At 48.0% G+C, this 24,071-nt stretch overlaps 1 protein-coding gene and 1 long non-coding RNA gene across 33 annotated transcripts in view; one reads left to right on the top strand and one right to left on the bottom strand.

Moving 5' to 3' along the window:
• The window catches only part of LOC144319418 (uncharacterized), a 47,408-nt gene extending 44,549 nt beyond the window's left edge, over positions 1-2,859 (bottom strand). For 2 of the 15 annotated variants that reach the window (XR_013385232.1, XR_013385227.1), the window contains exon 1: positions 2,661-2,850. This is a non-coding gene — a long non-coding RNA (uncharacterized LOC144319418). Of the gene's footprint in view, positions 1-1,885; positions 1,957-2,607 lie in introns of all 15 variants that reach the window. The other 13 variants (XR_013385237.1, XR_013385240.1, XR_013385235.1 and 10 more) reach the window with 13 other exon arrangements.
• Positions 2,860-3,243: 384 nt separating this feature from the next.
• Positions 3,244-24,071, top strand: part of SUN1 (Sad1 and UNC84 domain containing 1) — a 51,449-nt gene continuing 30,621 nt past the window's right edge. For 8 of the 18 annotated variants that reach the window (XM_077907452.1, XM_077907459.1, XM_077907456.1 and 5 more), the window contains exons 1-2: positions 3,245-3,395; positions 18,946-19,042. In XM_077907452.1, coding sequence (XP_077763578.1) covers positions 18,966-19,042 — 77 coding nt within the window. In that variant the 5' untranslated portion in view covers positions 3,245-3,395; positions 18,946-18,965. Of the gene's footprint in view, positions 3,396-4,541; positions 4,566-6,022; positions 6,172-16,879; positions 16,943-18,945; positions 19,043-23,401; positions 23,530-24,071 lie in introns of those variants that run through there. The other 10 variants (XM_077907447.1, XM_077907451.1, XM_077907461.1 and 7 more) reach the window with 6 other exon arrangements.

Consider the following 24,071-nt stretch of genomic DNA (forward strand, 5'->3'; position numbering starts at 1 on the left):
TGCCAGCCAGGATGCCTGGCTTTGCATGACCAGTGGGGTGTCCTCACTGCCCTGCTCAGGGACCCAGCCAGCCCCCGTTTGCCTACTCCACAGAGTGTCAGCGTGGGCACCCTGGAAGGAAGGCCCTGCTCAAGTTCCCTTCCCCTGGGCCTGGGGGTGGGTTTGCGAGGTCATGGAGCACGAACATCCTCCGTGGTGCCCTCCGTTTGCCCACCAGCACCTAGCGTTAATTACTCTCTGTTGCTGACTAGCAGAGGTGCAGAAGTATAGGAAGTTACTTCTATCTGCATTTCTCTGATCACAAAGGAGCTCAAGCATCTCTTTCTCTTTTATATTAAAAAAAATTTAAGATTAAAAAAAATTTTAAGTCATCCCTACCCCCAATGTGGGGCTTGAAATCACAACCCCGAGATCAAGAGTTGCAGGCTCCACTGACTAAGCCTGCCAGGCCACCCATCAAGCATCTCATATTCTTGTCATGCATTTAGCTTTCTTCCCAGGGAATTGCCTATTCACACCCTTTGTGTTCCCGTCTCTCATTGATCTCCAGGAGCTCCTCGCAAGCAGTAGCTCCTTGTCTGGTTTAAATATGGCAAATGTCTTCTGGCCTGTCACCAGCTGCTGGCTTGTCATGGTGTGTTTTATGAAATAGACACCTTTCATTATTTGACAGAGAGGGAGAGAGAGAGACACCATGAGCAGGAGGGGCAGAAGGAGAGAATCCCAAGCAGACTTTAGACACTGTAGTGTTCCTTTTCATTTAGCTTTCTAGTCATCTAGCAGCTAGTTTTATTTCTTCAAAAACTTCAAAGAGAACATGACAAAATATTGCTAGTTAATTTGGAATAGTGGAATCAAGATGCATGTTGCAGAACTTTTTGGTAGTTTAACATTTAGAAACTTCTAACATTTCTAAAACTTTTGAGTTCATTGTGCAAAATACAATAACATCAAATAAGAAAAGAAGAATCTACGATGCCCCTATGTGTATAAAATCAGTGGTATCATATTTCTGTGAACACATGAAATCCCACAGCACATATGTTTTCAGTTAACGGTTGTTTGTTTTCTGAATACATTCATGCCCCAGTCTTTACATTTATGTGATGCTGTAGGAGGCAGGCTCTCTTTCTTTTTCTTTCTTTTCTTTTCTTTCTTCTTTTCTTTTCTTTTCTTTTCTTTTCTTTCTTTTCTTTTCTTTTCTTTTCTTTTCTTTTCTTTTTTTTCTTTCTTTCTTCTTTCTTTCTTTCTTTCTTTCTTTCTTTCTTTCTTTCTTTCTTTCTTTCTTTCTTTCTTTCTTTCTTTCTTCTTTCTTTCGGTTTCACTTGAGAGAAAGAAGTGGGAGGAGGAGCAGAGGGGGAGGGAGAGAGATAGACTCCCCAGTGAGTGGAGCCCCATGTGCTGGATCCCAGGACCTATGAGATCATGGCCTGAGCCAAAACCAGGAGTTGGACGCTCGACCAACTTGAGTCGAGTCGGTCTTTTTGAGAAGAACTAGCTTTGTTATTGGACATGCCTCTTCCTCCCATAATTTTTTTTTTTCCTCCCATAATTTAAGTCCAGGACATCACGTTCAGGTCGAGTTCCCTTACTGTGACCTCACACTGACTAGCTGTCACTTGAAGACTTCTTTCCTTTTCTTTCCACCTGGAACCCAGTGTCCACACATACTTCACTTCCTGGAACAGTGAATGAAAGCCTCTAAATCTCTAACTCCCCCTCAGGAGAGAGTGCACCTCTGGCATGCACCTGGAATGTTGCTGGTCCCCTCCCTTCGGATCTCAATGGTCACCACCACAGCGGCCTTCCCTGACCGCCACATTTAAATTTACTGGTCTCCCACATCCTAGTCCTGTCTCTGCTGCTTTTCCTCCATGCTGCTTACCACATTCCCAGAACACAGTCCGTAAAGCTTGCACAGAAACACATGGTGTAATTACTGCATAGCTCTGCCTTCTGGAATATGGGAGAGGGAATATGATTTTCAGTGGTGCATCTCAGCATCCAATAGGCATCCAATAAACAGGCATTCAATCAGTGCAACCCCGGTAAGGACAATAGAGCATGCACCCAAGATGCTGCCCAGGAGCTGGTGTGCTGGGTTTGAAATAAAGGAATCACAGATGGGCCAGGTGAGTGGGAACGGCTGGGTGGAGTAGCTGGTGCACAGCCAGAGGGAAGGGGGAGGCGGAGGGTGGGGGTGGGGGGCAGGCAAGCAGGGCAAGTAGCAGTGGAAGAGCCCCATCGCCAGAGAGAGATCTCTCCCCTCTAGGGCCTCCTCCAAGGAGGCTGTTAGCACAGCTGTGGTAACAGATGGACTCATTCAGACCAGGTCACTGGTACAGACCAGTTCCAGCCAGTTTAGTCCAGTTGGTGTCAGTACCAACCAGCTGAGTCCAGATGAAGCCAACGTAAGCTCATGGAAGCCAGTGAGGGTGGGGGTGGGTCCCAGGAAGGACTCCAAGTGTGGAACCTGTCCCCTAGCTCAGGTGCTCATCGGAGTCAGCACCGGCGGGCGGGTGGTCCCTGGCTTCGGCCTCTTTCCTTATCAATGCTACTCCCTAGGTGGCAGAGGCGAGACACAGGGGGACTGCCGGGTTTCCTCACCTCTGGGTCTGCGGGGGAACAGTATCTTCCCTGCTCTCAACGGCCCGTCTCACCTGTTAAATCCTTTGCAGGTGAGCGTAATACGTCCCTCTCCGTTTTTGTTGTTTTTGCCTGGGTAGTTTTGTCCTCCTCCCCATCCCCCTACGTAGGGAGCAAAACGGTCACCTGCGCGGCGCCCTGTGCCGGCCGCTACTGCGCACGCGCGGGGCGGTGAGGAACGCGCAGCCCCCCCGCCCCCCGCCCCCCGCCGGCAAGACCGCCGTCTTCTCCCACCGTCTTCCCCGCCGCCGCGGTCCCGCTCCCGGCCCGCCCCTGTGCAAGGGCGCCCGAGCGCTGAGCTCGCTCCCGTCGCCTCCGCCCCGCCCCACAGCGCGCAGGTGCAGGAGCAGCAGCTGCCGCGGGCCGTCCCGCGCGCCGCAGGCCCGAAGCAGCGCCGTGACCGAGGCCCCGCCCCCAGCGGCCGCTCCCGCCGCGGCCGCCGCAACGCACGCCCCCGACGCCGCCCGGCCCGGCGCACCGCCTCGCAGGCCCGCCCACCTCCCTGCTCGGGACTCGGCCTCAGCGCGCGATTGGCCGGGCTCCTAGCTAGGCCGCCTCCTCATTGGCCGAGGGGCTTCAGGTGGCGCGCTCAGGGTTGGTGGAAGTCGGCGTTGCTCCCGCCCCGGCCCCGGGCGCGGCCGCTGGTTGGCTGGTCCGCAAGGTCCCCTCTGGGATCGGGTTGGGGCGGCGCGGACCAGGCCTGGGGCTGCAGCGGCCGCGCCGTCGGTGGACCCTGTGGCACGAGGCAGGTGAGCTTCGGAGTGGGGCTGGAGGGACCCGACTAGGGCCGGGGCGTCCCTCACGGCGGGCGGGAGCTGCGGGCCGGGGGGGGCGGGCACGGGCCGAGCCTCGGAACCCGCCTGGGCCGCCAACGGCCGCCCCCTCCTCGGCCCTGTGCGTCCGCGCACCTGCCAGAGTCTGCAGCGGGCTTGTCCCGGGGCGTCCTCTCCGCCCGACCGCAGCGCCGGGGACGCGTGCTTGCCCCGGGGTCTCCGTCGTCACCGCCCGCGCCCACCCGGGAGCCCCCGCCCCCGCCCTCCCGACACCCGGGAGCCCCCGCCGCCCCAACACCCGGGAGCCCCCGCCCCTGCCCTCCCGACACCCGGGAGCCCCCGCCGCCCCAACACCCGGGAGCCCTCGCCCCTGCCCTCCCGACACCCGGGAGCCCCCGCCGCCCCAACACCCGGGAGCCCTCGCCCCTGCCCTCCCGACACCCGGGAGCCCCCGCCACCTCCCAACACCCGGGAGCCCCCGCCCCTGCCCTCCCGACACCCGAGAGCCCCCGCCACCTCCCAACACCCGGGAGCCCTCGCCCCTGCCCTCCCAACACCCGAGAGCCCCCGCCCCCGCCGCCCCAACACCCGGGAGCCCTTGCCACCTCCCAACACCCGGGAGCCCTCGCCCCTGCCCTCCCAACACCCGAGAGCCCCCGCCGCCCCAACACCCGGGAGCCCCCGCCCCCGCCGCCCCAACACCCGGGAGCCCTCGCCACCTCCCAACACCCGGGAGCCCCCGCCCCCGCCGCCTCAACACCCGGGAGCCCCCGCCACCTCCCAACACCCAGGAGCCCCCGCCCCCGCCGCCTCAACACCCGGGAGCCCCCGCCTCCCCCCTCGTGGGCCCCGCGGGCGGGGTGTTCGTGGGGCCCTTCTCCAAGGCCCGCAGGTGTGAGCCTGAGGCCCGCTTAGGGCTCCAGGATAGAGTGTCCGGGGAGGGGTGGGGCCTCCCCCTCACCTTGGGCACTCTGGTGTGCCCCGCCAGCTGCCAGCTGCCCAGGGAGGGCTGCTCTGCGTCTAACCCTCTGTGCACAGACTGTTTTTACTCCCCGGGGTCTGCAGCTCAAAAACTCCTGTTTGCGTTTATCTCCATCCATTTCCTGGGACATTGCATAGTTCTTCTAAGTCTGGAAACTCATGATGGTTAGTTCTGGGGGAATTTCTCACAGTTTTCTTTGACAATTTTCTTCTCTTGTTTAACTTCTCTCGTTTCTGTATTTTGGAAATACTATTGTTTGGGCACTGAACTTTTTGGACTCCATTTTTACTTTTTTAAAAATAAAATCTTTTGGGACACCTGGGTGGCTCAGTGGTTGTTGAGTGTCTGCCTTTGGCTCAGGTCATGATCCTGGGGTCCTGGGATCAAGTCCTCATTGAGTTCCCCACAGGAAGCCTGCTTCTCCCTCTGCCTGTCTCTGCCTCTCTCTGTGTCTCTCATAAATAAATAAAATCTTTAAAAATAATAAAATCCTTATCTCTCCCATTTTCCATTTTTTGCCTTTTTGTTTCACTTTGTAGGAGATTTCCTCAATCTCCTTTATTTAGCATTTTTATTTTGGCCATCATATTTTAAATTGCCCATAGCTTTTTTGGTGATTCTTTTTTTCCTCTAAAATTTAGCAGTATGTTTATTTCATAAAAGCGGTAGTGTCTCCTCTTCTATCATGACCTGACTTTTGATTGTTTTGGTTGGTCTTTCCTGAAATATTGGGTGATCTGTCTGCGAGTGGGACCCTGCAGTCCTTTGGATGTTCTGTGCACCTGCTCTGGCCCTATCACTGTTGGCTGATACCAGTGGGGCTTCCTCGAGGAACCCTCAGCCTCATTATCTTAAGGTCCTTTTATTGGGCTTTTCATATTATCAACAAAGGACTTTCTACTCTCCTGCCTTTTTTTTTTTTTTTTTTAAGATTTTATTTATTTATTCATGAGAGAGACAGAGGCAGAGACACAGGCAGAGGGAGAAGCAGGCTCCGTGCAGGGAGCCTGACGTGGGACTCAATCCCAGGACTCCAGGATTAGGCCCTGGGCTGAAGGCGGCGTTAAACCACTGAGCCACCCGGGCTGCCCTCCTGCCTTGTTTTTGAAATTGGATAGAAGAGTGTGGCTGTGACCCTCAAAAATTACTAAGGTGCTCACTCATCTCCCTCTTCGGGAGGACATCCTGGAACATAGTATTCCTTATCCTCTGCTGCAGAGACCCCCTTGGTTTCATCCTTTAGGCTTTTTTGCAGGGAAGGTGGGAAGGCGTTAATGTATGGTAACTAACTACTATTTTGTTACATAGCAAAATTTGCCACTTTGATGTGTACAGTTCAGGCGCATTAGGTGTGCTGTGTAGCCATCACCACTGCCTTGTTCCAGAACTGTTTACCCCCTTAGTGGAAGCCCCGTACCCATTAGCAGGCACTTCCCCAATGCCCACTGCTCCCAACCTCTAGCATCCACTAATCTTTCTTTTTGTGATTTTACTTATTCTGAATTTTTTTTTTTATAGACGCAGATTCATACAGTATGTGGCCTATCATGTCTGACTTCTTCCACTTAGGGTGATTTTTTTTTTTTAAGATTTATTTATTTGTTTATTCATAGACACACAGAGAGAGGCAGAGACACAGGCAGAGGGAGAGGGAGAGAGAGAAGCAGGCTCCATGCAGGGAGCCCGACGTGGGACTCGATCCTGGGTCTCCAGGATCACACTGCAGGCTGCAGGCGGGGCCAAACTGCTGCGCCACCGGGGCTGCCCAGGGTGATTTTTTTTAAGGCTTATCCATGTTGTAACATATCAGAACTTTATTCCTTTTTTGGCTGAATAACATTGTGTGTGGCATGAATATGCCACAATTTTTTCATCCATCTCTTAGTGGACATTTGTTTCTACTTTTTGCTTTTTATGAATAATGCTGCTATGAATATTTGAGTACAAGTTTTTGATTACTTGTTTTCAGTTTTTCAGATGTGAATCTAGGAGTGGGGATTGCTGGATCATATAGTAGCTCTATTTAATATATAGAGGAACTGTCAAACTATTTTCCACTGTGGCTGCACCAACTGTGTGCAGGGGTTCCAGTTTCTCCATATTCTCTCCCCCGTTTGTTATATGCTTTGCTTTGTTTTGTTTATTATGGTCTTCCTAGTGGATAGGAAGTGGTATCTCATTTTGTTTGCATTTATTGAATGACTAATGAGCATCTTTTCATGTACTTTTTGGCTATTTGTGTATCTTTGGAGAAATACCTACTCAGGTTGTCTATTTTTTAATTGAGTTGTTTGTCTTTTTGTTGAGTTGTAAGAGTTCTTTACATGTTCTAGGCATTAGACTCTTATCGGATACATGATTTGCATATATTTTCTTCCATTCTTTGGTTGTCTCTTTACTCTCTTGATAGTATTTTTTTTTAAGATTTTATTTATTTATTCATGAGAGAGACAGAAGGGGGGGAGGCACAGACACAGGCAGAGGGAGAAGCAGGCTCCGTGGAGGAAGCCTCACGTGGGACTTGATCCTGGGTCTCCAGGCTCATACCCTGGGCTGAAGGCGGCGCTTTGCTGAGCCACCTGGGCTGCCTTCTTGATAGTATTTTTTGATGCACAAAAGTTTTACATTTGATGTTCAGTTTATCCATTTTTTCTTTTGTTGTTTATTCTTTTGGTGTCATATCTAAGAAACCATTGCCAAATCCAAGAACATGAAGATTTACCCCCTATGTTTATTTCTAAGAGTCTTAAAGCTTAAGCTCTTAAGTTTAAGATCTTTCATCGATTTTGTGTAAATTTTTGTATGTGGCGTGAGGTAGAGGTTCAACTTCATTCTTTTGCATGTGGACATCCATTTATTTCATCATCATTCTTTCCCTATTGGTGATCTTGGCATCCTTGTAGAAAAATCAGTTGACCATAAATGTATGGATTTATTTCTGGATTCTCAGTTCTTTTCTGTTAGTCTCTATTTCTATCCTTATGCCAGGAACAATGCTGTTTTGTAGTACATTTTGAAATCACGAAGTGTGAGTCTTCCAACTTTGTTACTCATTTTCAAGATTGTTTTTGGCTATTTGGGATCCATTGCAGTTCCATATGAATTTAAAGATTAACTTTACCATATTTACAAAAAAAGGCCATGGGGGCTATGATAGAAGTTGAGCTGAATCTGTCGATCTCTTAGGACTGTTTTGCTGTGTTTCACAATATTAAGTCTTCTGGTCTGTGAACAAGGAATATCTTTGCAGATATTTTTCATTAATTTCTTTCAGCAATATTTTGTGATGTTTTGTGTACCAGTCTGACACTTTCTTGGTTAAATTTGTTCTTAAGTTTGTTGTTCTTTTGGATGCTGTTGTAAGAGAAATTGTTTCCTTAATGTCATTTCCAGATTGTTCATTGCTAGTTTATAAAAATACAACTGATTTTTGTTTGTTGATCTTGTATCGTTCATCTTTGCAGAGTTTGTTAGCTTTTACGTTTTTTTATGTGAATTTTTTAGGATTTCCTATATATGAGATCATGTCATCTGTGACTAGAGATGCTTTACTTCTTCCTTTCCAACATGATGGCTTTTGTTTCTTACCCTTGCCTGACTGCTGCTGGAACTCAGTTCCATGTCCAGTGGGAGTGGAGAAAGTAGACATCTGTGTTTCCTTTTTGATCCAAGGAGGAAGCTGTCGGTCTCTTACCGCAGAGCGTGATGTTCACTGTGGGTATCAGAATGCCCGCTATCAGGTCAGAGAGATTCCCTTCGACTCTTGGTTTATTGAACATTTTTATCATGAAATACTGTTGGATTTTGACAAGTGCTTTCCTGCACTGATTGGGGCGATCATCTGGTTTTGCCTAACTGCTTTTAAAGAGACTTTCAGCGTTTGATTTCTGCTGTATATGGGCTCCAGTCTACATACTCCCTTCCAAATGGACATGGGTGCCACTAACTATAATCATTTGGCGGGGGGTGGGGGGGAGTCCATGGACTATTTCTTAGGTGGATTATTTCTCAATGTCACTCACTGCAAGCTTGTGATTCAGCTTTTTCTGGCTTAGCTATGTTTTCATTCATCATTTGTATTTTAGCTTCCATGTTTGCTGCTGTTGTCTTTTCTTCCTTCTGTTATGCTCTGTGGTTATGTGCCTTTAGGAAACAATCTCTTTAGGAGGAGTGCCGGAAGAGAGTGGGAGCTACCACCTTTGCTCGGTGTGCCATTTCTAACTGGAAATTCCTGGGTGACCTATTTTCAGAGAATACTAGCATTTCATGGAGTGTCTGCTCATAGCTGTTGTTTCCTGGTTCTGAATTTATGATCATCAGATGGTCTCTAGATTCTGAAAATAGAGCCAATTTGAATTTGTTTACAGTGCAAATGCCAGGCAGCATTTTTGGTGGAAGTGACACAGGATGGAACCGCCTTTCAGCATGGCAACTCTTAAATATTGCAAGGTGAGGCAAGAGTCACGGTGCTTGTGAGGCCCACCATGAGGACCATGAGGGTGGTCCTGAGCACATGGTGAAGGGGAACACCCAAGACAGTGATGGTATCCAAACAGGAGTGATGTGGGAGCTGAGATGCTGCTGCACATAGTTCAGTGGGGGTAGCTGTGCTCTGTTTTTTCTTCCTGCCTTCCATCCCCAAATTTGGAACTCATTGCCAGTTTGGATTGTTCACCCCTCTTGATTTCAAGAGGAGACTGGACCTACTGATATGCATTTGAAACAGTTTACTTGCATTGCATTGAACCAAAGTTAAGGAGGATTGGCAGATGGGAATACAGAACATGGCATTGCTGCTTATGATGTGCTGTTTGTCATAATTGTGTATTATGATTGGTTCTACTTTGTTAATTAACTCATGTAATTCATTAGGGGTCTGCAGTTTGAGTCACATCTGTAATTAACCATGCTTGTTATCTGCGTGCTTTGTTGTTCATTTAGTCACGTAGGGGCACTCAGTGAATGGTTTTCAGTTGCAAATTTTAGTTTAGGATCTAAGAGCTATGTGATTCGTACTGGATGTTTGTGTGGAATAGAACCCAGGTCCTCTGGGTAAGTAGGGGGAAGCACTCAGGTGTAGATGAGCAGCTCCCCCTGGGAACATGTGTAGCCTGAAAACAGCTGTGCTTTTTGCTGGGCTGCTTTGTTTTTCAGTCATTGTCTTTGTTGGATCTTTAATTAATATTACTGGAAGATGTGAGCTATATATAGAATATGGAAAACAGATCATTTTGATGATTTCTTCACTCTCTACTTTTCAGTACCGGACAACATGGACTCCGAGCCTGCTGCTTCCTGTTTGGGAGGACAGCATGAAAAGGGTTATTAATTAAGAACTAGTGTTAAAAAAAAAAAAAAAAAAGAACTAGTGTGGATTAAATGTTTACATTTGCAGTACAAATATAATCCTGTAATTGCTGTTTAATTCTCATTCCCAGTCATAGCTAGAAATAAAGCACAGTTGATACAGCTGTTCTGCTGCGATGAGGACACGTGAGAAGCAGTTTGAATCCGTTAGGAGAGAGTAAGGAGGCCCAGGTGTGCATGACCCTTTCCCCTCATCATGTGTTTGTATAGCTCTTGATGTGGTCAGACAAGCAGCAGAGACTGAATTTTCAGGTTAAAGGCAAAGTAAGGAACACGCACAGCAGTGCGTGCTGCCCTCAGAGAGTACAGGGTCTAGTCGCTCATAAATCATTACAGTTTCTGTGAAGATGAGTGCTTGGGGAGCACTAAAGCTAGCATCTCACTTGGACATGTGGGGTTGGGGCTCCAGGAGAGCTTCCTGGAGGTGGTATCTCAGCTGAATTCTCAGGTTGACTAGAAGGTAGCCAGGAGCATTTGGTGTGGAAAGAGACCAACGGAGTGAGGCTGGGGAGAGGGCATAGGAACTGTGAAATGGGATGAAGAGAAGAGGGTTGTCTAAGTCCAGGCCCTCAGTGAAGCCACTCCATGGATTGATGGGACACAGAGAGGAGTGGGACATTTGGATGGAGGGTCTGGTGCAGTCTCTTGGGTCTTATCTGTAGGTGCTAGGGAGCCATGATGGGATGTGAAGGCAGTGAGGTGGTTGATCTCTTTGTAGACACACCCTTCTGGCAGTATTCTGGCCATAACCAGCAGGAGATGGAGTAGCAAGGGGAACTGGAAGGAAGAGGGAGTGACCCACTGGAATGGGGGGAACAGACTGATAGGTGATTTGGATACTTGTAGATGATCCCCACAGAAATGCTCAACATGAAGTAAAATCAGATGCTTATCTCACTGTATACATATGAACTACAGATGGATTAGTTAAGTCAAATCAGCAATAGAATCTATAGCTGACTGCTCACGTGTTCTTGGGCTGGAGCAGGCTCTAAGTCTGGGAAGAACTAACAGGCCAACCCAAGTCACCGCAGGGCCAGTTCAGTGACACAGCGGGGTCTGCTAGCCATGGGTGAGATTGATATCCTGTAAAAAACAAAAAAACAAAAACAAAAAACCAGAAAAAGGCAGCCCCCTCCCCCCATCTGGCTACATGCCATACTGGCCTTCCCAGTGCCAGAAGGGCCCCATCAGATGTGGGAGGAGCCCCCAGAGTCCCTGCTCAGTGCCCCTAGAGTCCCTGCTCAGCGCTGCTGCTTGAAGGCGTTCTTTGGGGACAGCATCTTCGCCGTAGAAACCGCGTCACAGGCAGTCCTTGTAACTGCTGGTTGTAAGGAAATTTAGTGCATTCTGGGTTTGAAGCAAATACTGTAAAATTATGTTGTCATGCTTTCTGGATTCTAGGAAGAAAGACCCTTTATATTAACATGTATGAAATAAGTTGACTTTGGGCTTTTGCTGAAACACTATGATAATACCACTGTCAGAGGAAATGGGTTTTTTATTAAAAAGTTCTTGGGGAGCAGCCCGGGTGGCTCAGCGGTTTAGCGCCACCTTCGGCCCAGGGCCTCTTCCTGGAGACCTGGGATCGAGTCCCACGTTGGGTTCCCTGCATGGAGCCTGCTTCTCCCTCTGCCTGTGTCTCTGCCTCTCTCTGTTCTCGCTCTCTCTCTCTCTCTCATGAATAAATAAATAAAATCTTAAAAAGTTATTGGGTACTTACCATCAGGAGATGTAATCGTGTGATAACTTATCTTTACATAGAAGTAATTCTCTTCCCTAAAAGTCAGAGCTATTTTCTTAAGTAAACAAGCTCATCCAGCCCACATCTCTTCCTGTTGTCTCATCATTCCCCCAAAAAGGAAAGAAACATCCTATCTTGGCTGGTTACCGTTTTTCAGTACAGACTTGCTGCTGGTAATAACTAACTTTTATAGCGTATTTTTATCCTGTGCCAGGCAGCACCGAGCAAATTAGGCGTGTTCACTGGCTGACTTCTCCAATAACAGCCTGAGTTTGAGCGCTGTCTATTCCCAACTCATGGCAGCATGGAGGTGTGAGTACATTGTCATTCCCTCTGCTCAGGGTTCTCTGGCCAAGTAGAGCCAGGATGTAGCCTCTGGGTCTGCCTGCCCCCAGGCTGCTGCACAGATGAAGACAAAATTTTTTTGGAAAATAATAGTTATCTGGGTTAGTTGTTGAAGTTGTAAGAATACCTACTGTTTAAAAAAATGTTAAATGGTACAGAAGTGGATAAGTAAGAAGTAGAAAGTCTGATTCTTTACCATTGAATTTAGTGGTATTTTTCTTCAAGTTTAAAGGCATATTCAAGTACTTACAGCACGTAGCTTCCTGTGAAGCTCTCCCAACTATTTTTATCTTAGTCATTAGTGTCCAATTCATTGTTTTAAATACTCGGTTCGTGTTTAGGGTTCTCCCTAGTATAAGTCACAGATTTTCACAGACTGACATTGTTTTATTTCAAAATAAAAACAGATGGATGCCAATTCCTATTTCTTAAGTGGTAGAAGTAATTACATTGAATGTGACGTTTGGAAAACTCATTTCTAACCTAAATTATGATCTTTTTTATGGTTTTACTTAGACCAACTGTGACTTTTTTTAGTCTGTAGGCAAAAGTAATGTTTTTATTAGTCTCTACATTTAGTTTTGACAGGATTAAGATTGAGCAGAATGGTTACATTAAGATTTAGTTCTAGGGTGACACGCATAAGGGGGGCACGTGATGGAAAGAGCACTGGGTGGTATATGCAACTGGCTAATCACCAAGTTCTACCCCTGAAACTAATTGGACACTCTGTGTGAACTAACTTGAATTTATGTAGAATCTTCAAGGGAAAAAACAGATTTAGTTTTTTTTTTTTTTTTTAAGATTTTATTTATTTATTCGAGACACACAGAGAGAGAGAGGTAGAGAGACACAGGCAGAGGGAGAAGCAGGCTCCAGGCAGGGAGCCCGAAGCGGGACCTGATCCCGGGTCTCCAGGATCACACCCAGGGCTGAAGGCAGCGCTAAACTGCTGAACCACCAGGGCTGCCCTAGTTACTAATTTTTAAAGGGTCGCCTTGGAATTTTAGTTTGAAAATTAATCCTCTTTGCAGACTATGTGACAGACGAAGCACCCAGTATAGCTGTCCTCTGAAAACGGAGCCCTGGGTGATAAGGATCGGCAAGGGTGGTGGTGGAGTGTTTGTCAGGTGTTCACGTGTGCGCATGTTCCCCCAGTACCTCTCTGGAAGGTGATTGAGGGACTGCCTGACCAGCTGAGCACCCGCTGCTGGCGTCTGCAGATGTGCCAGGGCCACTATGGCTTGTCCTGTGCTGCGGGAGCCTGCTGCCGTCAGCACACAGCTTCCCTCTGGGATGGCACTGGTGGCAGATGGCGTCTGGAGCTGTGCCCAGAGCTGGGAGGAGCGTCCTGTCTGTCGCTGTCCCCTTTGATTGCTTCTGTCCCCGGGGATGGGTTATGGGCAAGAGCCACAGGTTCTGACCTTTGCCTCCGGCGGAACCGGAGCAGGTCGTTTCTGAACCAAACGACCAGAAAGCTACACTGGCCTGTTGTGCCTGGGCTCATTCTCTCAGCCACTTTGTCAGTGACTCAATCAGCTGAAAAAGTTTGATTTATAACCTACTCCTCTCTGTAAACACAGTGCTTGCTGTAGGCACTGTTTAATATAACATAATTGTCGACAAGATGTTGCTACTTGGGATCTCCAGGGTTCCTTTTTCCAGTTTTTCTTTAAAACTTCCATCATTTCCTAAGGAAATACTGTGCACTAGTATTATTTCAGAAATGTTAGTTTTCTCTGTGTCTTTGGTTTTGCCATTTTCTTGAAGCTCCCTGTTTTCAATCCTTGCGTGACTTATCAATTTTGAGATTTTTTCCAGGCATGTTTTCTAGATTGTTACTGGATTAGTACAGACATTGTGGTAGTAAAAATTCAAATTATATGTGCTCACAGAACTAAAATTCATTCTTGGTTAAAGCATTCAAGAACAAAACAGCTTTATGTTTTCGTCTCTACCGTATGATGTCAGCATAGCACCATGTCCTCAAAGGGCATTGAAGGAGAAGCCTAGTGGAACCCAAAGGGCACTGAAGGAGAACCCAAGACGTGGGGTTCCTGCTGGTTCCATGGGATAAGCCTCCAACTCTTGATCTCAGGGTCTTGAGTTGAGTGCCTCATTGTGCTCCACCCTGGGTGGGGAGCCTACTTAAAATAATCTTAACTCTGTTTTTATTTTTATAACTTTCTTTAAACATTTTCTTAAACTCTGATTTTCGAAGCCTACTAAGAACTGCGTGTTTGTAAAGATACGAAGGTCCAGCATGAACAGAGGCCCTCTCCTCTGCCTGTGCTTGCAGGAGAATGAGGCACCAGAAGGCACAGCAATCCAGCAGCAGCGCCCTTTCCCCCTTGCAGACGCCGCTCTTGGCCATGTGTCCTCTCAGCTGTGTGCTTTTCCTAGTTAGGAGTGGCAGCTCAGAGTCCAGAGTCCTGAAGAAGCTCTCTTTGACCAGGGCAGAGGAGGCGCCCTCATGCACTGTGCTAGGCTGCCCACCCGGGAGAGTCCTGCCCTAGCAGCCAGAACAGAACGAGGGGAAGGAGACAGCCTGGAAAGGACGGCAGGAATGAGGACAGTGGAGCATGTGTGATTGTAAGATGTTGACCTCAGATTCTTTCCAGGGCTTTCTGATGCCATTGAAGACATTTTCAGTCTGCTTTTTCACCTATTGTATGAGAGCAAATCAGCTTTCCCTGGAGTCTCAGGCTGAGGCTGGTAGAGGCAGGGCCACACGATAGGAGCAGGAAGCTCTAGGGTTACGTGTGGTCTTTACTTAATGGGGATGGACACGGAGGCTGGGAGCAGCATTTTGAAAATGCTTAGTGCTCATGTTCACTTATCAGCAGATCTGGTATTAGAATTGCATGTTTGCTGTTTGGAATTCTGAGATGCTTCTGATGGGGGCCAGGGGCTAGAGCAACTACCTGTTTGCTCCCAGTTGGAGCCATCCATGCTGGCAGTGGACTGTGCCTTTCATTTTCATCCAGTTATTGTACTTAATGCTCACGTTTCATGGAGGGAACTGAAGAGTGATTTCAAGTGTTCTGAAGCTGTATCATGATCTGTTCAGGGTCAATGGAGAGAGGACCCACGTAAATTCTGGTACGATTAGCTGTCATACCCAGGAATTCTGTGCTGCAGTAAGCTTGGAAGAGAACAGCAGTCATCCTTCCTCAGAAACTCTGACTCAAGCGTGGTGTAGCCTCCATGTCCACCTGCCTCTTTGCAGGTTCTGCTTTGTGTGAGTGTGGTCCTCTTGTGCTTCCCCAGGGGAGAAGTGGCTTTCTGGTCTGTGGACTAAGCCATGGCAAACACCCTTCGGGGCCACGGGTCTGAATTAAGCTGGGGCTAGGCTTTATGCTTAGCTGCACTTCACTGGAGAACATGACATAAAATTCATGTCCTTACAAGAGTGAAATCAGAATGAGCTGGAAAAAGTGGGTACGTGTGTGGTGCCCTTGTGCTGTGCGATAGTAGCTGCTTAGATGTGACCATCATTGTCCGCTCCACTGTCCCTCCTGTCCTGCAGAGCTACGCTGCCAGGTGTCTGTTCCTAGAGTTTGGTGTCTGCCCTTACTGGTACTCTTGAGGGTGTCCTCTTTGGGCATTTTTATTACTTTTCTATTTCCTAACACATTTTACCAGAAATCTACCATTATCCGGTGTTACTCTGCTTGTGTCTCCCTGTTCTCTCCGGTTGGATTTTTGACACAGTCACTGCTAGAATCCTGTCATTCCCGGGATTCCTATGACAACCAGTCGCTCTGCTTGGTTCTTTGATAGGATTTATTTCAGAGCCAAGAAATTTAATTAATTTTTTTAAAATATTTTATTTATTTACTCATGAGAGACCCACACACAGAGAAAGAGAGAGAGATTGAGAGAGAGGCAGAGGGAGAAGCAGGCTCCACGTGGAGCCCAGTGTGGGGCTCGATCCAGGGTCTCCAGGATCAAGCCCTGGGCTGAAGGCGATGCTAAACCTCTAAGCCACCTGGGCTGCCTGAATTAATCAATTTTTAAGTAGGCTCCACGCCCAGTGCAGAGTCCAGTGTGGGGCTTGAACTCATGACCCTGAGATCAAGATCTGAGCTGAGATCAAGAGTCAGATGCTTAAGCGACTGAACCACTCAGGTGCCCCCAAATTAAATTTATTGTGGCATAAGGCCAACCTGAAACTTGGCTAGAGGTGGTATGGCTCAGGTTTGTCATCTGGCTCATTGATGGGAAGAACTAGGTTGAAAAATCTGGTTGTAGCTGGTCCTGCACCTCCTGTTAGCTTCTGAAAACACCATTTGTCACGCATTAGAAATTAACCAAATTCTCTTTCAGGTAGCTAAAAATGTGAGCACATATAAAGTAACTTTTCAAATAAATATGTGAGTTCCTACATATGCCCTCCACAGGTTCTGTAACTGCTGCTTCTGAGCTGAGTCATAGGCTGGAGCTCCTGGATCCTCTGGCAGCTTTGTCAGAGAACTGGCCCTGTCCCAATCTGCCCCACAGTAGGCCCTAGGGGCGGAGCTGGGATTGCAAACCCAGATTGCAGGACTCTGCCCTGCTCTTAGCTGCAGGCTCTACTGTCTCTGTGTCCTGGTCCTGATCTTGGAAGTAAATGCTCAAGTATTGGCTTTAGGGCGTCTGCCATTCCATATAACACTGACCTCTGTAAACTTCAGGATGTAGTCACTAAGGACGTATCAGACACTAATTGTAGTGTAGTTGGTAGAAATTAGCCATTAGGACAACTCTGCTGTGGTTTAATAATCACTATTGCAGGTATTGAAGAATGTTAAGGTGAAAGGTCACTTTGGGAATGAAGTGAGAAGTTTGGGTTTTGTTAATCAGTGAGTAACTAATAGAGAATAAAAAAATCAGTCCCTTATCCACTTGGAGAATGAGGACAATTATGGGGCATTTATATTGTCACTTGGCCTGGCATTTCACGGTTGCTTGGTGAAGGAGTGCTCCAGGTCTGGGTTGTCAGGAGCCATTGTGACGCTGCTGGGGTGGGGCTCAGGCTGGGCGAGGCCGGGCAGGGTTGGCGGGGGCTCAAGGTCTGCTGGGCCAGGTGAGCTGTGCTGCTAGGTGAGTCGTGCTGGGAGGGAGTGCATTGCAGCTAGAAGGCGCCTGGTTCTGCTCTCCCGCTGCCCCTAAGGCTGGATTTCAGTGTTGGCCGTAGTAGACACTAGGGAGATCAGGCAGGAGAACAGGTGGACCAGCACTTGGGTAAATGGCCAGGGTTAACTTTAATTTTAATTGTAGAAAGAGTGTGCATTAATAGCATGCCAAATAAGGATGAGTCCGTACCTGTTGAAGTGTGTTTCGCCGGCAGGTGGGCTAGGTCTCTGAAGAAGAGTGCTGTTTTTTTAAAACGCAGGAGTCTTGTGGTGTACGTTGAAATTAGGCAGTACAATTTTTTAAATATAAACAATATTTATTTATTTCTGTGTTTTTTAATTCTTTAAAAGATATTTGTGGGCTGCCTGGGTGGCTCAGTTGGTTAAGCATGTGACTGGATCTCAGCTCAGGTCATGATCTCAGGGTCATGAGCTCAGGCCCCGAGTTGGGCTCTGTGCTGGGCATGGAGCCTACTTTAAAAAATTTGGACTATTTCTGAGAAAGTGGTGTGAATCAAAGAACTTTTGGTTTAGAAAAGTTTATAGAAAACAGCCATTTACACATAAATATTTTTTGCCCAGGCTGGTCTTTACTTTTAGTTTTATCTTCCTTAGATTTTTCAACCATAGGTTATGAATCACATCACTACTATGCAGTGTTTTTAAAAAATTCTAAGTACGTGTGTGTGTGAGAGAGAATATTTTTAGCCAGAGGAAGGTTTGAGTCATTGCAAAGAAATTTAGATGACAATCTGAAAAAAATTTTTTCATTTAAATTTAATTTTTTTATTAGGCTCCATATACAGCATGGAGCCTAACATGGAGCTTGAACTTATGTGAAATCAAGACCTGAGCGGATGTCAAGAGTTGGACACTTTAACCGACTGAATCTGCTGAGCACCTCAAACCTTTTTTTGATGTTCTTAAGGATTTATTGATTTATTTTTAGAGAGAGTGTGTGTGTGTGTGCAAGTGTGGGTGGGGCGGTGGGAGGGCAGCCAGGCAGAGAGAGAATCTCCAGCCACTAGGGGCTCGATCTCACGACCCTGAGATCATGACCCGAACCAAAACCAGGAGTTGGACTCCTAACCGACTGTGCCATCCAGGCACCTCCAACAACATTTTTTATTTAAGATTTTATTTTTAAGTAATCTCTATGCCAGACGTGGCTCGAACTCACAACGGTGAGATGGAGTCATGCACTCCACCAACTGAGTCACCCAGGCATCCCCCAAACTTTTATAATTAAAAAATAATCTGGGACACCTGGGTGGCTCAGTGGTTAAAGCATCTACCTTCGGCTCAGGGCGTGATCCTGGAGTTCCAGGATCCAGTTCCACATCAGGCTCCCTTCATGGAGCCTGCTTCTCCCTCTGCCTGTGTCTCTGCCTCTCTGTCTCTCTCTGTCTCTTATGAATAAATAAATAAAAATTAAAAAATATACCACTTAAAAAAATCTAAGTTCTTTGGAGGAAAATAAAAGTGCCTTAGGCTCGTGTGTCATTCAGCAGTTTCCTGGTACTGAGTGTGTGGGCCAGTGTGGGCATCGAGGGTGAGTGCTTGGCCATGGATAAGGGAGCTCTTCTAGTTCAGTTAATAACAATGAAAACTTATTACAGAAGAATGAGAACATTTTGATATCTTTAGGAACTTAAAAAATACATTTTAAAAAGGAGGCTGAGTCACTCTGTATTCTTTTTGCAAGTGCTGGTTTTCATAATTATGAGTAATGTAGGGTTTCCCCCTTTCACTCCTGGAGTGTAGTGTTGGGGAACTGAACACAACAGGACTTCTTTCTGTGAGAAAATGTGTCTCCTTCACTTAACAAATAAAAACAAAAACGGGCACGAGGTTTGTTTCACTTGGATTGTGTAATGTTGGAGTCCTAGGTGTGCGTCTGGGGTTGGCTTTGACAGGCCCTGTGTTTCCAACCTGTTAACACCCTGCATTGCTTTTTCCCGCCTTCTACAGTATGACTTGAGGCCGTGACCATGGACTTTTCTCGGCTTCACATGTACACTCCTCCTCAGTGCGTGCCTGAGAACACTGGCTACACGTATGCACTCAGGTGAGCGTGCTCGCGTTCCGGCGCCGTCTCCATCACCATTCCCATCACCTCTCCACTCCTGGATGTCAGGGACAGCCCTGCAGCTGAGGGGGCTCTGTGCTGCTTGCAACCAGAGGTAGTATTTTGAGAGGGAAAGAGCTGCAGAGGTCCCAGTGTGCTCTGGCTTTCTGAAACTCCACCGACATGGAGATTGTGAGGTTGTTTTGAAAACCAAACATTCTGATGACTTAGGGTGAGTCATAGCCAGCGTCCTGCTGTTTCAGACCCACCCAGTGGCTCTGGTCTCTCGGATACATCTCTGTGGTTATGGGCAGGGTTCTGTGATTTCTATTAATGGCTCAGTATTTTGTAGTTCACAGATTTGCCTCTGAGAGGAAGAGGTATCATCAACAGAACTTTGATGAAGCCCAAGGTCTTGGGGGCAGCTTTTGTCAGATGCTCAGTTTTCTATGTTTATTCTGACATGGCCAGGTGGCCCCTGCATGTCTAGTTCCCCAGGTCAAAGGATTGTAAGATGAAACTGAAGAGCTAGAAGCCAGGGTTAGTGCCAGAGCATACAGGATTGGGTGGGGGAGAATGTACGGGACTGGGCGGGACCTGGCGGGAGAGAGCTGTGTTCTGACAAGACCTTCAGGGTTTCTCAGTGCTTATCTACTAAAGGGTAAAAATATCATGGAAACTAAGAAAACTAGAAGGTATTTTAACAAACATGTTTTTAACTTCATTAGTCAAACCTCATATTTGATGATTGAGTTTTTATTCATAATTCTAGATTATTTTACCCTTTGAATGTTTTCATCAAAAGTCCTGGTTTATTTTAGAAGAAGGGAGTGGTTCAACTCAATTTAAACTATTCCTTATTCTGTATTGTGGAGTGTAAAAATAACTTCTGGTAACTTATTTCTAGCTTTTAGAACCTATTTTAAATACAGTGTGAGTATCTTCCTTAGGGAAGCAGCACTATGATTTCCAGCATGCCCACTCCACAGCCTTCCTGCAGGTAGATGGGTGCGTTGGTGTGGAAATGGGTGAGAAGCAACCTGGGGAAAGTGCCTGTGCTGGGAGCTTGGCCTGGACTTCAGGGCAGTGGGAACCAGGGAAGGATTTAAGCCCGCAGTGGTGTGATTAGGCCTGTGCTCAGAAGGATGCTGAGGCTGGCAGGTGGGAAGGAGGTAGGGGGTGTGATGCTGCAGTGGCCTGTCCCAGGCATAGATGGGCAGGGTGCTGGGTTTCTGAGCCAGAGGCTGCAGGTGGGACGTGTCCCAGCTTGGGCAGCTGGGGTGAGGAGGGAAGACGGGAGGATGGGGAGAAAAGAGCGGTCAGTGGAAGACTGTGGGACATGGTGGGGGAGGTGAGGGTGTGGTCAGCAGCGTGATGTGTAGAGGGCTGTGCCCCAGGCACCAAGGGACCAGGTGGTGGACAATAGAAAGGGGTTTGCCCTTGCCATTATGTCTCTTGTCTTCCCATGTGTGCCTCTGTGTCCCCTCCCTGAGTCCCCCAGCTCCCCTGGAAGCTGCTGGTCCCCGCAGTACCTGGCCTCACTGCATGCCCTTCCCTCAGTTCTAGTGACTCTGCACCCCTGGCTGACAAGCGTCCAGCACCACTCTGATCTTCATTCTCAGCACTTCAGGAGACACACAGAGGATCTGACAGTGTCCTGGTCATTCCATTTATTTAAACTATTTCTCTACTGTGAAGCCTACCATTAGCATGCAAGTCGGGCGGGGGCAGTCATATGCCCCCCCAGCTTCAACTGTTCTGGCACTAGGCCCTTCCCTCTGTCTCCAGTGTATTGTTGTGAAGCACATCTCAAAAAGATTAGGATACTTTAAAAACAACTACCCGAAATACTAGTATCACACGAAGAAGCTCCTAGTAATTTAAAATAACCTCTGATATATCTGTAATATACCAAAGTTGATGTGCCAATCCCTGGATCTGCATTTCTGTTTTCAATCAACCTGAACAGAACTCTCCTCTGTGTTTCCTGTGCACTGTGGTTAGATGTAGAGTCTGATCAGTGCCAGGTTTGGTTGGTTTGTTGCCAGGACTCTGCATGTTCTTCTTATTGGGGGGGTGCCTGGCACCTGGTTTGGTGCAGAGGCTGAGCCAGACCGTCGTTAAGGAACCCCCCAGCTCCACACATGATGGGGATGCAGCCACTGGGACACTGCCTTGAGCAGGAGGCAGTCTTTCCCAGAAGCCCTCCAGAATCCCCCCCTCCACACACACACACACGCCCAAAGATGTGGAGACCCCAGCTCAGGTGGCAGCCCATGTTCCAGAGTCAGGCAGTCTGGAAAAGTGTCCCAGCTTGGGCAGCTGGGGTGAGGAGGGGAGGGTGTGTGACTGTGCCAGCCTCTGGTAAGTACACCACAGTCCCTGCCAGGGATGCCCAGAAGGCAGTGTGTTTCTAGAAGAAGGGTTCCAGCCAGCACCAGGCCTGGGGCATCGCCCGTGATTTCAGCCCCGTGGGGCAGGAGTGTAGACAATGTTTTCAACCAGTGTGCCTGGTCAGGGAAGAGAAAGGGCCTGGCTCTGTGGATGTTTCATTGTTGTTTTCCCTGCCATGGAGACAGATGAGATTGTGTCCAGATGCAGATGGTTGGGAGCCACAGAAGGGTTGAAGGGGAGGGAAGAGGCAGCAGACAAGTCTGGAGAGTGGGAGAGACCCAGCCCAGAGCGCCCAGATGGGTGTTAGGATGGCGGCATCCGCTGTAGCAGGAAGGAAGGGAGAGGGCCATTACGAGTGTGGCCTAGGCTCCACCTGAGAGGGGGCCGTAGCAGCATTTCTGGGGTGAAGCAGGGCGGGATGGGTGTGGCAGTGAGGTAAGGGTGAGGCGGGAAGTGCCAGGCAGCAGCGAGGACCTGCTGGCCTTGGGGACTCCGTTGTTGTGGTTGTCTGGGGCCTGCAGCATCTGGTACAGGGACACAGCTGGGTTCATCGCCGGGGTGTTGTCTGCTGCTGGGACCGAAAGGCCAATAGCCAGTGGGGGGGGGGGGGCGGCTATAGGGGGAGAGCTGTGATGATAATGCCTATCCCTTATGAGGACACTGGAGTTCTGCACGGCCCTGGCCCTGGATGCTTGTGGGATTGGGGCCACAAGCCCCATGGCACCATCCTGCTGCACAGCTTGTGGCTGCCAAGCATCTGTATCTTCTTTCAACTGTGCTAGATTTTTCTCTAGTCTTTTAATTAAAAGTGCATCTAACTAACGGGGATTTTTTAAAGAACAACATTTAATTGATGAGGGAACCAAACTAAAATCTGCTCTGAAGGATTCAGTCTGTCATTTCCTTTGGGGATCTTTGTACTCTTTTTATATCCTAGTTATAATAAAGTTATAATAAAGTACTTTTAACACCAGACTTGCTGAAGTGTTGCCTGGGGTGAGTGCCTTGTATCTTGTGTCTCCTGCAGATGTTTGCACCTTTCTGCTTAGCTCTGGCACATCTGTCCATAGGAACCTTGTAGGAATGATGGTTGGGAGCCTAGGGCATGAGGGCGCCACTGGCCTGTGTGGGTCCCTGGACCACAGCACCAATGCAGGTGTGGGTCCCTAATGTACCAGATAAGCATGGAGATCCAGACCCGAGTGGCCTGTGTGAGCCCCTTTCCTGGGAAGGATTGCCAGACAGCTGGGTCCAAACTCAGAACCCAGAGTTGCTGGCTTCTCCATCGCTTCCGCTGAGCCCTCCCTGCTTTCAGCTCCAAATACCAACTATGACCAGTTCGAAGAGACTTTCTAGGTCTCTTCTGTGCCCTTATATGTGTGTAAGAATCTGGGCTTCTGTTTTTTGTTCCTTGTTTTAAGTAGGCTCTAGGCCAATGTGGGGCTTGAACTCACAACCCCAAAATCAAGAGTCCCGTGCTGCACTGACTGAGCCAGTGGGCGCTCCATGTGCTTCTATTATATAGTCTGTCGTAATATAAATAGGATGATATTAGAATCTTGTCCTTTTCTACTGAACAATGTAGGCAGGTTTTTTTTTTTTTTTTTTTAAGGATTTTATTTATTTATTCATGAGAGACAGAGAGGGAGGCAGAGACACAGACAGAGGGAGAAGCAGGCTCCTCGCAGGGAGCCTGATGTGGGACTCGATCCTGGACCCTGGGATCATGCTCTGAGCCGAAGGCAGACACTCAACTGCTGAGCCACCCAGGTGTCCCTCTTTCATGATTTTTAATGGCCTCATGTTTAACCCTTCCTCTGCCGATGGACAGTTCCTGTTGTCTGCTATTGTGATATTCTTGTGTTTGCTTTTTCCAGTGTCTTTCTAATCACACTAACAGGGATTTGGAACACCCTTCTGATGGCCAAGGCATTCCAGGTTCTGTGTTGGAATGCTGGGGCCTCTTCTAGATTATGCAGTGGTAGCAGTGTCCCCAGGTTGGAGCCTCTGGGGCCTGTGGGGCTGGGCTGGGTGTAGAGTTCTGTGGATTCTGTCAGCTTGCTTGCTGTCTGCATATTCCAGATTGGACAGAGGTGGGTGGACTCGAATATCATTGTCTTTTGATATTTAAGTTGCTCATCAATGGTTCTCCTTAGATGAAGAGGAAGAATGTGCTGGTGGAGGGCACTGGTCCATAGATACATGATAAATTCTGACTTGAAAAAACAGATTTTCTTAAACTATGATTGTAATTGTATAAAATATTTTTGGAAAAAAGTAACCGTTTATTTATTTATTTATTTATTTATTTATTTATTTATTTATTTCTGAGAGACACAGAGAGGCAGAGACATAGAGGGAGAAGTGGGCACCTCGCAGGGAGCCCAACTTGGAACTTGATCCCCGGACCCGGGATCACATCCCGAGCTGAAAGTGGACGCTCAGCCGCTGAGCCACCCAGGCATCCCAAGTAACTATTTTAGATTATACCCAAATGACGCTTAGCATCCTTGCTATATACTCAGCATGGGTGAGTATGGAACATTTCAGCCCCCAAAGCAGCCTCTGGTGAGCACAAGAAGGGGCTCTTCCTGAACTTGTGCATGATACCTCAGCCCTGTGGTGACTGGAGCAG

Source organism: Canis aureus, chromosome 8, assembly GCF_053574225.1.
Source record: "Canis aureus isolate CA01 chromosome 8, VMU_Caureus_v.1.0, whole genome shotgun sequence".
Lineage (NCBI taxonomy): Eukaryota > Metazoa > Chordata > Mammalia > Carnivora > Canidae > Canis > Canis aureus.